Consider the following 14,931-nt stretch of genomic DNA (forward strand, 5'->3'; position numbering starts at 1 on the left):
TCTCAGCCCAGAACACACTTGACCTATATGGGGCTGGGACTTGGGCTCCCCGGCAGTGTGGGCCAGGGCCAGGGCTCTGGTGTTCAGAGAGGTCGCCCATGCTGGCTGGGCACAGGTGTGACTGCTCCTCCTGTCCCCCCACCCCTGGGCTGCTTTGCTGCAGGAGCCACCAGGGCATGATTTAAATAGGTTTATTTCTTCATTTACAAGAGGAATATATTTGGCTTCTCTCTTAAGACTCTGAGATTCACAATCAGCAGCTCTAAAAAATAAAGGAGCAGTTTGGCTTCCGGAAGGAAGAGGAGGCAACACTTGGACCTGGTTCTTGTACAACAAGAAAACATTGCTGGGGCCCCAGTTGAGGCTGGGGTGGGAGTGGAGGCGAGGCTGGTCTTTGGGGGACACCTCCCCCAGCCCACCCCCTTGTCAGGCCCCCAGGGTGCCCCAGAGCTTGGTGGGGAGTGGGTATTCCACTAGCTTACACACCACTGAAGCCACACCAGCCAGTAACTATGGGACAAAGCATTGTCTAAGCTGGCTCTTAGGGTTTCCTGCTGCCCACAAGGGGCCCCCAGACCAGAACCACCTTGATTCCAGCAAATGTGCAGGGCAGGAGTGGAGCACGGAGGCTATGACAAGTCCACCAGGGGACGGGTGTAGTGTGAAGTTGGCAGCTGTACTCTGGTGTGTGGCGATGAGGATGGGGTGGACAGAGGTTGGGGGGAATAGTGGGCTTTGTGGAAATGTGCGTGAGAGCAGCAGCAGCCGGCATTTGGGTGGAGGTGGCTCTAGGGTGTTGGCCTCTCCCGGTGGGTTTCAACCTCCACCGGGCTACTCCCTGGGACAGGAACCTTGGTGGATGGCTGCTTCCTCTGGCAGCCAGAGCCCTGGCTACTGCCCCGTGGATTCTGGGAATAGTCCCCTGGGCTCCACTCCTGGAAAGGGCCCAGCCTGGGGGCCAGAGTTGGTTCTGGCTTCTGTTGGGGGTCAGAGAGGAGATGGACAGGAGATGCTGCAGAGGCTGCAAGGAGCCCTGTAGGAGTGGACAACCCCCAAAGATCTCGAGCCTGGGGCACAGGTGGTATAGAGCTGCCACCAGGGCCTTCACCCCTGGTGATGCCAGCTCCCTGTCTGTGGATGGTCCCCACGTGGGAGACGTCCAGGCTGAGAGCCAGCCCAAGGCAGTGGAGACAAGTGTCCTCCAGAGTGACCAGCCAGGCTGGGATGTGCCCAGCGACTTGGGTGCCTGGCTCTGCCAGGTTGAGTCCAACGTCCTCGAGGTCAGAGGCCCAGTCAGAAAGCCGTGGTCACCACACACCAGGCCTTTCAGGGAGCCTCAGAGCCTGAAGCGCCACTCTGAGGCCTGGGCCACCTCTTCTCCGTGTGGTCCAGGAGCGGGTGGGTCTTCTAAGCTGTGGACAGTGCCGTGCCCGGCAAGCTGCGTGGTAAAGTCCAGCCCCCTGGCCCCACGGTCCGGGGAGGGCAGGGACTTGCCCAGGATCACATAAGCCGGTGTCAGGCCAGGCTCTCCCCACACACCCACTAGGGGCTGTCTTCTCCCTGGGCCCCTGGGGCCCTGCAGCCCAAACACAGGACTGGGAGTCTGTCCAACCACGTGGTGCCAGCACACACAGCCTTCCAGGTTAGTTGAGGACATGGCCTCTTCATGGAGCCACAGCCACTCAGCAGTCCCAGACCAGGGAGGGTCGGTGGCCAGCCGTGGGTCACACAGAAAGCTTTGGAACAGCCCAGCAGGGCCAGGATGCCGGAGGACCCCTCCCAGACTAGGTGGGAGCAAGGGTTCGTCATTGTCCCAGCGGCACCTGGAGGGAGGGGGGTTAGAGGTCAGAGGCGGGCCTTTGGGAGGGGCCGTTCCAGCTTCCCTCCTCTCTATTTTCCTTGCTGTTTGGAGAAATAGGCCTCTCTCTGGACTCTGGGGGCATGAAAGGGGTGTGGGTCTGCTGGAGCCAGGCGTGGGGGCAGTGACCTTGGGTCTTGCACTGCTGGGAAGCCGCAGCCCCCAGAGGCCAGGCCTAGAGGAAGGGCAAAGGAGTTGGGCCCCGGCCCCTCTAGGAGGATTTGGGAGGACAGAATCAGGACAGCAGGGAGTTCCTGGCCAGCCCCAGCCCTGACCTATGCCCCCAGCCCTTCTGAGGAAGGAAGGGGGAGCTGATTTACTGGAAGAGGGAGCCTGCCCCCTCCCATGGATCCACCAGTCAATTGGGCAACATTTCAGGAGGAAGAGGACCAAATCCAGGGTTGGTGGGATGTGCTCAGGCAGGAGGTGACTCATGAGATGCCGCTCCTGCTTCCAGAACATCCCCCAAGTCCTGTGCCCAGTGTTCCCTCTCCCCCACCCCCACCCCTTCCCTCCCACAAGGAGTCCCCCCCCCAGCCCTGTGGGCTGCACTCACTGCCTCAGACTTTCACTGATGCGGGCGGCATCACCAGCTGGTTCACCCTGGGGGAGAGACGGGCGGAGGTCAAGGTGGCGGATCAGCGAGGGCCGGGCCCGGGCACTGCTCTGGCACATCGCATCACGGGGGCTGGCTGACCGGACGTGCTGGGCAGGGACCTCGTCAGCCCCAGGGGGAAGTGGGAGAGCCCAGGGGTAGGGAGAGGAGAGAGAGAAAGAGGAGTAAAGAGGAGAGGAGAAAGAAGTCAGAAAATGAGAAGACAAGGAAGGGGAGGGGGTCCCCGCTCTGAAAACCATTAACTGCCGAGAAAAACCCAGGTCTAGAACCACCATGAACAGCCCAGGCCACCGAGGGCTCCCGCAGCACCCAGGCCAATGCTGGGTGTGTGACGGAGACTTGTGAGCTGGAGGCAGCGTCACAAAGATGGGAAGGTTTGGGGGCCGGGCAGGGACCCCTTGGGCCAAGTGACCCACCCACTTCACCCTCCAACCACCCCAGGCGGAGGCTGTCACAGCCGCGGGGCAGGCCCACCCCACCCCCACTCACTGCTGCTCAGCCTTGGCCTGGTCGCTGAGGAAGAAGAGAGCAGTGGCGAGGAAGAACATCCCACCCAGGACCACAACGAAGGGGCAGAGCATGAGGGCGTAGCCCAGACTCAGGAACTCCCAGAGCGGGGAGTCCTTGGTACTCTGGCGGATCAGGTCGGAGATCTGCGAGGATTGGGGGCGGACATCAGGGCAGGGCCAGCTCCTGAAGCCCATCACCCACCTCAGCCCCTCCTGCCCCCAGGCTACTCACAAAGCCGATGAGGTAGGGGCTTCCGGCGTCCCCCAGCAGGTGGGAGGTGAAGCTCTGCAGGGCCACCGCGGTGGCCCGTCTCGTGGGAATGACCACATACTGCCGAAGAGGCGGGAGGTCAGAGGCCACAGAAGCCAGGCACACCTACCTGGCCTCATCCCTCGGGACATGACCCTCCTGAAGCCCCCACACCCTCGGACTCTCTCCACCCTGGTGTCTTGATCCCTCACCCTCCTGGGTCCTCCCCTCCTCCCACCCCCTCCTCCAGCCAGGCCCTCTGCCCTCCAGCTCGTGAGACCAGATGCCATACGTGCTGCACTTGGCTCTTGGTGGGGAGCCAAGCGCAGTGGTCGTGGGAAACTGAGGCCCAGAGGCACACATTCCCCAGGAATCACACAGGGAGTCAGGCAGCGCTGGGACCAGAACCCCGAGGGTCTCTCGCCCTCATCTCACTGCTAAAGACCCATCTCGGTTCCCCCTCCACAAGGACCTGCCTAGGTTGGCCTGGCATGGGGGGCAGGGGGGGTGAAGCAGGACCCTGCCTGGGAGAGCCTCCACTTTACCCAGGGGCACCCCCAGCACCGAATGCCAGGAGCCGCTGGGCCCCCCATCAGACCCAGAAGGCCTGACTCACAGGGGCTGCAGCTCCAAAGCGGGGGGCTAAGGTCAGCAGAGGAGCAGCGGGGCAGGCAGCAGCCAGCTCCATGGGGCCCTGGGCAGCCCATGCCCCCGAGCTCCAGCTGCCTCGTCTAGTCAGAGCTCCAGCCTCTGTGGACAGTCTGCGAGAGCAGCCAGTGCCCACTGGGCACCCCATTGTGGGGCGGGGCGGGGAGACCTGCATCCGCTGGGACGGTGTGGCCCCATTTCCAGCAATAATTAGTCACTTGGCTGTGACACTTAATAAAATGGGACATGATTTCCCTGGGACCTAAACCATGTCAGCAGCTGGGGCTGCCCCTGGGGGGGGGCGGAGGAGGGTGTCCTGCCCAGCACCAAGGGCACTCGATTCAGACAGACTCACCCCTCCCTTCAGTCTGGGCCTGTGCAGGGCCCCCCACCCTGCCTCGCTCCATGCTGAAGCACAGAGCTGAGTCAGACCTCCCCCCACCTGCCCCAGCCCGGGGACTGGTGGGGGAGACAGATATGCAGAGAAGCTTGGGTGGGGCAAGGCAGGCTTCCCGAAGGAGAGGAGCCAGCAGAGGCCCCAACGCCAGGCAGACTCTGATCTCCTTGGCTGTCCCGTATTGTGGCAGCAAAACCCTCTCGCCCTGAGGACCGACCCATGAGGAGTCCTTCCTCCCCGGCCCCTGGGCCTGCCCTGGCAGCTCCCAGACACTCTCCCCACCGCGGGTCCCCTGCACTCCCTTCTCCCAATCCTCTCCTGCCCCTGACTTTGGAGCATCTCCAAGGACAGGACCTGGTGTTACCCCCCTACCACCACACCCCTCCTCCGAGACTGCTGAAGTTACCAGGGCCACAGCCCCCTCCCAGTTCCTCCCAGGCTGCACCCGTCCCTGCCCAGGGACACAAGCCCCTGCCGCACTCAGATGGCCCTTTGTCCCTGGCAGGCTGGTCTGCAGCCCATTGTTGACCCTGTGAAGACAGCCTCTGTCCGCCCAGCTCCAGCCGCAGGCGCTCAGGCAGGCGCCCTGGGACCCAGGCTGAGCTGAGAGGGCAGAGTCCATGGCAGCTCAGACCCTGGGGGAGGAGCCCTGGCAGGCAGCACCACCTCCGTGCCAGCCTGGCACTGCCAGCCTCCCGGCCACAAACCTGAGCCTCCAGACAGCCCCCTCCCCACCCAGTCCCCACATCCATCCCTTTCCGCCTGCTCAACCCTCTGATTCCAGGCCCTGCCGGATGCAGACCCCAACACCTCAGATCCCATCCCTGCCTCCAGGCTCACCTTCCCGGCATGGCTTCCTTCCCATCCACCCCCACAAGCCCTGCCAGCTTTTCCACCTCTTCACCCACCCTCCTCAACTGCCCCAAGAGGCCAAGAGGCCTGGGTCAGCCTGGGCCTGACTCACCATGAGGATGTCCGCAGTGATGGCCCAGTTAGAAAATAGCAGCGTCTCCCCGACGAAGATACAGACCTGTCCAGGAGAGACCAGAGCAACCATCAGGGGTCCTCCACCCACCATTGGCTCCAGGCTGCTCCCTGAACCCTGGCTGCTGGCAGGGAGCCCCCACACCCTCCTACCCCTGCCTGGGGCCTGCACCTCCTGGCAGTCAGGCCCATGAGGAATTTGTGGATTATCTACAGACTTCAAGCCAGACCCACAGCCTTGAAGGACACCCAGAGCCCTGGACAGGCCCTGGACAAAGCAGAGCAGGCAGAGGAATGGAGCCTTCCCGCGCGGAAGGAGGGCCCCACAAGTCAGACTGCATTTCCTGTTCCAGAGCCGCCTGGGCCCAGCCCGGCGCCCCCCACCACCCTTGCACCCTCCACTGCACTCACATAGGCCCCCACGATGCTGCTCTTGGCGGCCACGAAGATAAGGCAGATGAAGATGGCAGAGCCCAGCATGCCCACAGCACACACCAGTGGGTCGGCCCGCTGGGTCCGCAGGCGGCACCAGCGCGTGGCTCCTGCCCCCGTGACCACACCCAGAAAGCCCGTAAAGCAGGTGATGGCCCCAAAGATGAGGCTGTGGGGACAGAGGCCGGCAGAGCACGGGTTGGGGGTGCTGAGGCTGGGGCAGAGGGGCTGGCGCTCCCGTCCAGCATCCCTCGCCACCCACCCCACCCCCGGCGGGGCCCCACCTGTCCTTGGCCCCACAGGGCGGGCTGTTGCATGTCTCCGCCATCTTCTGCACAACTTGGGCGCGGTACAGGTAGAGCGGGATCCACATGCCCAGGGCCCCTGTGGCGAAGGACACGGCCGCCGTGGCCAGGGAGGAGAAGACGTAGCTGCGGCTGGGGAGAGGCCGGGGCAGCAACACTGAGCGGGGGCCAGGACCCCTGCAGCGGGCAGGGGCGGGGCCCAGGAGGCAGCCTTTTCTTCCTCACTCCTTCTGGGCTCCGGGAGTGAGGGCTCAGGCCTCAGGAATAATAAACACCAGGAGCCAAAATGTCACTCCCATTGTGACCCATGGCAGCGGAGACAGCACGGAGTCTGGCCAAGGGTGCTGGGTGGGTCACCCTGTGGGAGGGTCCTCTCATCTCAGCACCCCTCCCTCTTCCTACCAGACCCCTCCCCACAGCACTCACTTTCGGATCAGGGCCTTCATGTCTCGGAGCCATGAGGTCCGTGCCTTGAGCTGCCCCCCGAGCTGGTCGGCATGGCCTCTCTTAGTGGCCGGGACCAGGACGAGGATGAGTGTTCCTGTGATCATGCCCAGGATGGGGGACACCTGGCAAGGCAAGGAGCACCAAGTTAGGACACCAGGGCCCAGTCGGCTTTGTCTCTGCTGCACCAGGAGAGGGGCATAGGCAAGCCACACCTTCTCTGGGCTCCGAGTTCCTCCTCTGGGGCAGTATCTGCCCAGCCTGCCTGACTGGGCTGCTGAGCAAAGCTACTGGAGATGAGGTCAGCAAAAAAAGGCTTAGGAACTCAAAATGGACTGTCCAGACCAGGGGCAAGATGGGAGGGGGGACTGTAGACAGAAGGGAGGGATGGATGGTCAGATGGACGGAGGAGGGAGGACAGATGGCTGGATAGATGGACAGAGAGATGGACAGATGGATGTAAGGACGGATGGATGGATGGATGGATGGATGGATGGATGGATGGATGGGTGGATGGGTGGGTGGGTGGATGGATGATGGGTGGATGGAAAGACAGATAGATGGACAGACATGGAATGATGACTAGGAGAGGAGGAGAGAGAGTTCCTGGGGACAGGGAGCCAGATATCAGCCCTGCTCACATCCCTAGATCTGGGAAAGTTCCCCAGGTGGGGTCCTCACCCTGGGGGGTGCTGGGAAGGGACATGAATCTTCCAGCTAATATATTAGATAGGGTATCATTTGGGAGGGGCCAATGTGGGCCCCAGGAGAACAGAGGCTCGGGCCCCCTTTGGGTCTTCCCTGTGTCCAGCCCCATGTCGAGAACAGACTCTCCAGACGGGAGAAGGACATCTTGGCAGCCTGGATTCTGATCTACCAGCTCCTCCCCCGGCTCATGAGAACAGGGAGGTCTGTCCCCACCCCCACCAGGCCTGGGAGCCCATGAGCTGGAGAGTTCCTCTCCATTCACCCCCATCAAGAAATTCCACGGAGGCTGCTTCCTTCCTGCTTTTGAGGAAAAAACACTTTGTCTTAAGCTTCCTCTCCTCCGGGAGACGGGGGATCTCTGTTTCCTCTGATTGCACTGTCCTGGGGTCTTGGCAGACTTGCCCCAAATCCTCCCGCGGGACAGGAAGTGGCTCCAGACCCGGGGGCCCGCACACAGAGGTCTGATCTCAGTCTCACCCGAGCACAGTGCCAGGGCTCGAAGCAGGAAGTGCCATCGTGGACCTGGAATTTCCTGACATGGTGGGAGAGTCCGTCCTCTCAGACTGGGAGCCCTCAGGGTGGTGGGGCTGAGTCTGGCTCCCCTCACACCTGGGCCCCCGACACCTCAATGTGGACTAATCTAGAAGAGCCCAGGCCCAAAAGGTGGAAACCTGGAGGCTGAGGCCTGCATCGTAGCCTGGGCTCTGTCCCTGAATCTCTGGGTGACCCTGGGCAAGGACTGGTCTGGAGTGTCCTTACCCGCAAGGCCCAGTGCCAGTCTCCAGCCGCCTGCTTCACGCTGGAGCCAGTAATGTAGCCCAGGCCACTGCAGAGAAGATGGCACAGTCAGGGGGGACGGGCCGGGGGTGGAGTATGCCCACTAGTCTATGAGACAGGCTGGCTGCCCGCGACCACCACCCAGCCACCCAGGGAACTGATCCAGGCGTTTCTCCAAGGCTGACCGCCACAAGCTTAGGTCACAGAAGGCCGAATCTCAGGGAGAGGGAGTGGTGGGAAGTCCGAGGAGACCTTGCCCGGATCCTCACCTGCCCAGCGGGATGGCAAAGTAGAAGACAGACAGCATGAGCGTGCGCGTGTTCTTGGTGAAGAGGTCGCCGATGATGGTGGGTGCGATGGTGGAGTAGCTGGCCTCACCGATGCCCACCAGCCCCCGGGACAGGACCAGCAGCCAGAAGTGCTGTGGGGAGGGGCAGAGAAAGCTGGGGGACTGTCCTGCTCTTCTGCCTGCTTGTCCTTGGTCCCCAGTTTGCTCCCCACCCCCTGCAGGGTCCAGGAGCCAGGGGAGAGGATGAAGCCCAACCCCTGCCTCAGCAAAGACTACACCCCCAGGCCACTCTGGGCCTCGGTTTCCCCCTCTGGATAGTGGTTTTGACTGGGTCTGGTTGGCCCAGTGCTGGGATGGGACTGGACTTTCACAGGTTGAGAGTTGTAAGTATGGCCCAGACAGTCCCCCCTCTGTCCCCATGCGCATGTAGGACATAAGCCTGTGTCTCCACTGCCTCCCCCCAGTTGAGAGACCTCCTCCCTGAGTTCTGGCCCCAGCTTGGGGGCCTCAAGTCACCCCCCACTCTGTGTCCCACCCCTAGGCGGGGCAGCTGGGCTGACCCTGGTAGCACTGAGGACCCACTGTGAGTGGAGAGTGGGCCGGGCAGCCCAGTGGGCTCAGCGCCCCCTCCCCCACACACATCAAAGAGCAAAGCCCAGCTGAGCCGGGAAGGGTGGGGCCGTGCCAGCTGCCAGTGGTACTACCCCTTTGATGTGGACCCGGCCCCTCCATCCCCCTAGCTGCCAAGGGCCTGAGAACCCAGCCTGGTCATCTTTCCCCGGCCCCACCCTGACCACCCATCCGGCCAGCATCGCCCACATGCAGCCCTCCTCCGGGTCTCCCTGTTTTCCTCTCTCCCTCTGCCCATCTCTTTCCTGGCCCTCTCTCTACATTGCAGGCTCTGCCTGTCCATCTCTGCACCTCCCATTTCTGAGGCTCGTTCCCTCTCTCCCTCTCTCCCTCTCCGGGTCTTCCCCTGGCTCCTTGCCTCTGCTTCTTTTCCTGGGAATCATCTGCCCATAGCCTTTGCCTATTTTGCTGTTGGGTTGTTTGTCTTTCTTGTATTGATTCTGTTAGTTTTTTATGTATCATGGGAATTGATCCTTTATTATAAACATCACAAATATTTTCTGTCATCTTTCTTTCTGCTTTGTTTATGGGGGGGGTTCACTATACGGAAGCTTTATTCTATGTTGTTTAATTTGATGCTGTCCAATCTGTTGATTTTCCCTTAATGGCTTCTGGATTTCATATCTTGCTCAGGAAGGCTACTCCATCCCCAAATGATAAAAATATTCTCTAATATTTTATGGTTGTTATATTTGAGAGAGAGAAAGAGAATGGGAGCGATTTCCTCAATCCTCCTTCTCAGAAGAGCAAGCAGGTAAGAGCTCTTTGATGGGGATCCTGTTGATCCCTCCTCCTCCCCCAGGAACCCGCCATATCGCGCTTTTGTGTGAATCCATCTCTACCCTTGCATACATGTACCATGTGTGAATATACATACACGTACCAGTGAACAACATTTAGCATCTTCTGTGTGCTGTTAAAAAATAAAATAAAAAATAAAAAAGGACCATTCCATGCATCTGATCCTGCATTCTTCCTGTTTTCCCTCATTCTTATCTTTTGGAAACCCATTTATGCTGGTTAATATAGATCTAGTTCATTCTTTTGCTGTCAAGAATCTCATAGTGTGAAGACACCCCATTTGGTCTGGGCATCCGGTCATGTTCATTTAGATTGCTTCTCTTTGTTTCTATCACAATTCTGCAACAGACACCCTTGCATGCACATGTCACTTCGTGTCCACGAGTTGGAGTTTCTCTCTTGGGTACATACCTCGAAGCACAAGGCTGGGTTGTGGGATGTGCACAGAGTTTTACAAAATCCTGCCATTTTGCTCTCCAAAGAGGCTCTACCAATTTACACCCCCACCAGCAGCTTTAATAACACTTGGTATTGTCAGCCTTAATTGTTGCCAATCTGATGGGTGTGAAATGGTACCTCATTGTTGTTTTAATTTGCATGTCACTGATTACTCGAGAGGCGAGCACCGTCTCTCCCTGCGTTTATATCGCCCACTTGGGTATCTTCTCCTGGAATTGCTTGTCACTATAATTTGCCCATTTTTCTACTGGATTGTCTTATTTGTCTTTTTCTTGTTGATGTATAGTTCTAGATTTTCACAGTTTGCTTTTTACTTTCCTTTCACCTATCTGGAATTTATTTTGAAGTATGGTTTGAAATACAGACTAAACTTTATTTTCAATTCAGATGGATAGTCACTTCCAAAACCATTTATCTGAGATGCAGCTTTCACCCCACACTCGGTTCCCATGGAAAGGAGGACTCTGCTTCATTGATCTCTTGGTTTTAGTTAGAATAGCCAGATTGTGATAACTGATACTGCAAGTTCCCTTTCACTGTTATTTTTCACAATGTTCTTGGCTGTTCCTGGGCATTTTCTCTGCCAAATTAGCTTCAGAATCACATTGCCAAGGTCCGTGAAAAACCCCCATGAGACTCGGATTGTGATTGCAATGAATTTATAAATTAATTGGAGGTGATCTGTCTGTTTCTCTCCCTGCCTCCGCTCATCTTCTCTCCCCACCCCCCCCTCCCTTCCACGTACCCAGAGCGGGGCCCAGCCCTGGCATCGTGGTCCTGGCCTCACTGGTCAATCCCAGAGGCAGCCGCAGAGGTTGGATGACCAGGGGTCTGGCCAGGGGCAGGACAAGGGGCCCTAGAGGCTTCTGGTCCAGGCCCCGTTTTTGACTGTGGCCATCAGACTCTACCTGACACTCTGGGCCTGGAGCTCACCTGGGTCTGACCCTCCTCCGTGAAGCTGCCCCAGGACGCAAAGTCATCCCCCCAAACCTGCCGATTCTCTCTGCCCTTGCCTCCAACCTCCTCTCGATCAGTGTAAATCTGACCCACCATTGCCCTTCTTCAGACTCTTTCAGGGTCCAGCACTGCTCTCAGAGGAAGCCCAGGCCCCCCAACCCGGCATTCGAGGCTCTCCACGACCTGGTCCCCGCCTTCCTTTCCAGCCAAAACCCTCTCCTCCTCCTTCTCTCGACACACTCCCATGAGTGTGCTCCCTGTGCCCATCCTATCTTCACCAAAAGGCCTAATCTCTCTGCCCTGCCTGCTCAGCTCGAATGCTACCTCCTCCAGGAAGCCTTCCCTGACCACATGAGTTTTGAAACTGCTCTCTTCAGCGAGGACTTTCAGCACTTTGCACATCTTGAAGGCTCTGAGCGTGGGAGCTCCTGTCACATCTTCCCACCCCCAGCCTGGGTACTCCCAAGGACAGGGCTGGGGTCTCCTCTGCTGTCCCCTAGGCTGAAAGCTCCTTGAGGACAGATCCTAGTCTTCTCTCCTTCTTCCTCTATTTCCCTTTACAGTTGCCATCATGTGGTTTTCTTTCCTCTGCTTGAATACCCCTATCGATGGGAAACTCACTACCTCACAAAGCAACATATCTCCTCTTTGGAAGAAAGAACAGAAATAATGATTTGTTGAATACCTGCCAGGTTCCAGGGTCTGGGCTTTCATTAGCTCTGTTATTTCTCACAACAAACCTTCAAGCTGAGAAGCATTATCCTCATATTAAAGATGAGGAAACTGAGTTTCAGAGAGGTTAAGTAAGTTTCTCCAGATCACAAAGCGAAGTGGGCAACAGAGTTGGGATATTCAAACCCAGAACTGTGGGAGCAGAGTAAGAAATATCTTCCTCATGTGGAACTGATGCTTGCCTCCCTAGGACTCTGACCCAAGGAGTTAGCAGGTCGTCAGACAAAGAGCAAACTGTGTGAGGCCCAGGGAAGAGTAGTGACTTACCTAGGGTCACACAGCAAGATGAAGGCAGAGCCAGGACTAGAACCCAAGGGTCCTGACTCCTTGGCAGACTTGCTCCCCCTGTTCCTTGCATCCTCCCCAAATCAGAGGCAGCTCAGAAACAGTCACGATGCCACGTGGGGCTGTGAATCCCTCCGATCAGGCCAGCACAGGGAAGGCCCTGTCTGCAGGGCCAGTTTATAAACGTACGCAAAGACCCCCTCCTCCCACTGCATTTGGAAGACACTGTCTAGGGTTCAGGCAAAGGGGCTGGAACACCCAATCTCAACAGGGGTAGGTCAGTCAGGTTAGCCACCCACTGGAGGAACCAGGCCTCGCAGACGGGACGTTTAGGGATGCTGGGCCGGAAACAGGGCAGGCCTCACCTGCTGGGGGATGAAGGAGCTGGAGAACGTGACGGCCGACCAGAAGAAAATGCCACAGCTGAGGATGACTTTCCTGTTGAAGCGGTCGCCCAGGTAGCCGAAGATGGGGGCAGCCACCATGAAGCTGCAGATGAACACTGTGCAGGGAGAGGGGAGCTGAGGGCAGCGCGGGGTCCCTGGGGCCAAGCCTGCCTGCCCCCACCACTCAGCTGGCAGCCAAGTGCCCGGGAGAAAAAGCCCGGCCTGGGCCAGGGCCTGAGGAAGCAGCCCCAGAGAGGGCGACCTCGGCCAGCCTGGGCCCAGGGGAGGCTGGGGACAAGCCCTCGGGGCAGGGTGATTCTACGGCTCCATCCGCTTCAATGCAGGTCCAGTCTGTCCAGTGCCGGGTGAGCACTTTGGGTACTTTAAAACAGTAAACACTCATTCCCTGAACAAACTGTGCCAGCAGCTGTGCTAGGGACTCACCACACAGCATCTCATGTGTCCCTCCAACCCCGTCCCACCTCACAGGGGGAGACAAACTCAAGGAGGTGTGACTTGCCCAAGGCCCCATCGGCAGTAAATGTCCCAGGGGTGATTTGACCCCCTGTCTGTCTGCCTCCAGGGCCAGTGTTCCCTATACTTTGCCACACTGCTCTCCTTATCATACTTGGGAAAGGTTCAGAGAGGGGAAGGGACCTGCCCAAGATCACACAGCAAACCAGGGCAGAACTGGGCCTGGAACCCCAGGTCTTGTACCTGCTGGATCACTCGACCACCCTCACTCCCAGCAGGCTGCAGAGGTTTCTGACATTTGGAAACTGTCATTTGTTCGTTCATTCATTCATTCAACAAAACAGACAAAAATTCCTGCCCTCTTGAGGCTTTCATTCTAGTGAGGAGGAACAGATAATAAAATAAAAAATATAGTACGTCAGATGGTGACAAGTGCTAGCAGAGAGAAAGGGCAGAAACAGAAGATAGGAAATGTATGTGTGGGAGAGAGAAAGCAGATGTTACAATTTTAAATAGGAGGGTCAGAGGAGGTGACATTTCAACGAAGACCTGGAGGAGGTGAGGAGGAAACAAATCATGCAAATATGCACCAAGAACAACAAGTGCAAAGGCCCTGGGGCGGGAATGTACTTAGCATATTTGAGGAACAATAAAGAGGCCAGAGTGGCTGGAGCAGAGGGACAGAGGGGGAGAGGCCAGGGCCTTGTGGCCCACTGTGATAACTGTGGCTTCTATGGGCCAGAAAGGAAAACGCCGGAGGATGCTGAGCAGAGGGTGATATGACCTGGTTTTGTTCTTCGAGAACAAGAGCGCAGCAAAGCCTTAGAGGACTCCATGGGGATGCCACTGCCAGTGAAGGGAGGGGCCTTGGAGGTCCCAGGTGGGATGAGGAGGCCAGCAAGGCAGGATAGGCCCTAGGTCATGCAGCGAGGCAGCCCCCCTCTTCCCCCTAAAAGGCAGTCCCACAGCTGACAGGCAGATGGCCAGACAAAGCCCAGGGGTGGCAGACAACGTGGCCAGTTGGCTGGCCTCTGACCGCCAGGCCGAATGTGCGCCTAGGCTCTGCTGCTACCTCACAGACCCGAGTCCCTGGAGAGGAGGAACAGGAGAAGAGGAGGAGGGAGGGAGGAAGGAGGGAAGGAAGCGAACAATCGGGGAGAGAGGGCCGGGCGGAGGAACATGACTGTCTCTCTCTTACCCTAGTGATCGGGACAGCGAGCACCTATGGGTGTGAGGGGAACCTGTTAATCCTGACTCTGTGCCCGGGTCCTCGGGGAGAATCAGTACAGGGGTGCGTGAATCTGGGCACCAGACACACACTGCCTGGGCTCGAATTCAGCTCTGTTCCTTCCCAGCTGGGCGACCTCAGGCAGGTCAACAACCTCTCTGTGCCTCAGTTCAGTGGTATGCTGATAAATGTTTAATAACTGGCTCTCTGAACAAGGGGTAGGGGAGGAAGCCCCGATGTGTAGTGTTTGCCAATTTTCATGGGTAAATACTCCCACCACGGCTGATTTCCGTGTGATGTCACTGATCAGAGTCGGGAAGAGAAGAGCAGTCACACGGCATTGTCTACAGAGTATTCTACCACAAAGATGTGATTGACGTAAATCACCTTAAGAACAGAGATAATAATAAAACATAGTCAAATAATTACAGAGTGATGACTGTTAAGTATTTATCACCTTTGTTTTTAATATAAATTGTTTAATTTTAAGTTTCCATAGTTTAATTTTTAATAATGGTTGTGTTTAACAACCCACTCACACAATTCCTGAAAATTTAACAATTGACTCTCCTGAGCCAGGCTGAGCCAGCTCTGGCGTGCCGACTTCCTCATCTGTAAAATGAAGATAAAAATAGCAACACTCCCCCCCCAGTTGCTCTGAGCACCGGGTAAGATAAAGCTTGTAAGGTACTTAATGCCATACCCTGCCCAGAGTGGACTGGCCTCCGTCCATACTGGGCCCTTGTTTAGATTAGTCAAAGC

The 14,931-nt window shown here is 57.7% G+C and overlaps 1 protein-coding gene across 3 annotated transcripts in view; it reads right to left on the reverse strand.

Moving 5' to 3' along the window:
- Positions 1 to 175: 175 nt before the first annotated feature.
- Positions 176 to 14,931, reverse strand: part of SPNS2 (SPNS lysolipid transporter 2, sphingosine-1-phosphate) — a 35,429-nt gene continuing 20,673 nt past the window's right edge. Inside the window, exons 3-13 of one of the 3 annotated variants that reach the window (XM_087440609.1) lie at positions 12,447 to 12,583; positions 8,198 to 8,349; positions 7,911 to 7,977; positions 6,426 to 6,568; positions 5,979 to 6,131; positions 5,674 to 5,863; positions 5,243 to 5,308; positions 3,216 to 3,314; positions 2,964 to 3,127; positions 2,415 to 2,585; positions 176 to 1,823 (exon numbers count right to left, since the gene is read on the reverse strand). In XM_087440609.1, the coding sequence (XP_087296735.1) occupies positions 1,337 to 1,823; positions 2,415 to 2,585; positions 2,964 to 3,127; positions 3,216 to 3,314; positions 5,243 to 5,308; positions 5,674 to 5,863; positions 5,979 to 6,131; positions 6,426 to 6,568; positions 7,911 to 7,977; positions 8,198 to 8,349; positions 12,447 to 12,583 (1,829 nt within the window). In that variant the 3' untranslated portion in view covers positions 176 to 1,336. The remainder of the gene's footprint in view (positions 1,824 to 2,414; positions 2,586 to 2,963; positions 3,128 to 3,215; positions 3,315 to 5,242; positions 5,309 to 5,673; positions 5,864 to 5,978; positions 6,132 to 6,425; positions 6,569 to 7,910; positions 7,978 to 8,197; positions 8,350 to 12,446; positions 12,584 to 14,931) is intronic. The other 2 variants (XM_014789658.2, XM_087440610.1) reach the window with 2 other exon arrangements.

The sequence above is a fragment of the Ceratotherium simum genome, chromosome 16, assembly GCF_057802395.1.
Source record: "Ceratotherium simum simum isolate JZ-2026a chromosome 16, ASM5780239v1, whole genome shotgun sequence".
Classification (NCBI taxonomy): Eukaryota; Metazoa; Chordata; class Mammalia; order Perissodactyla; family Rhinocerotidae; genus Ceratotherium; species Ceratotherium simum.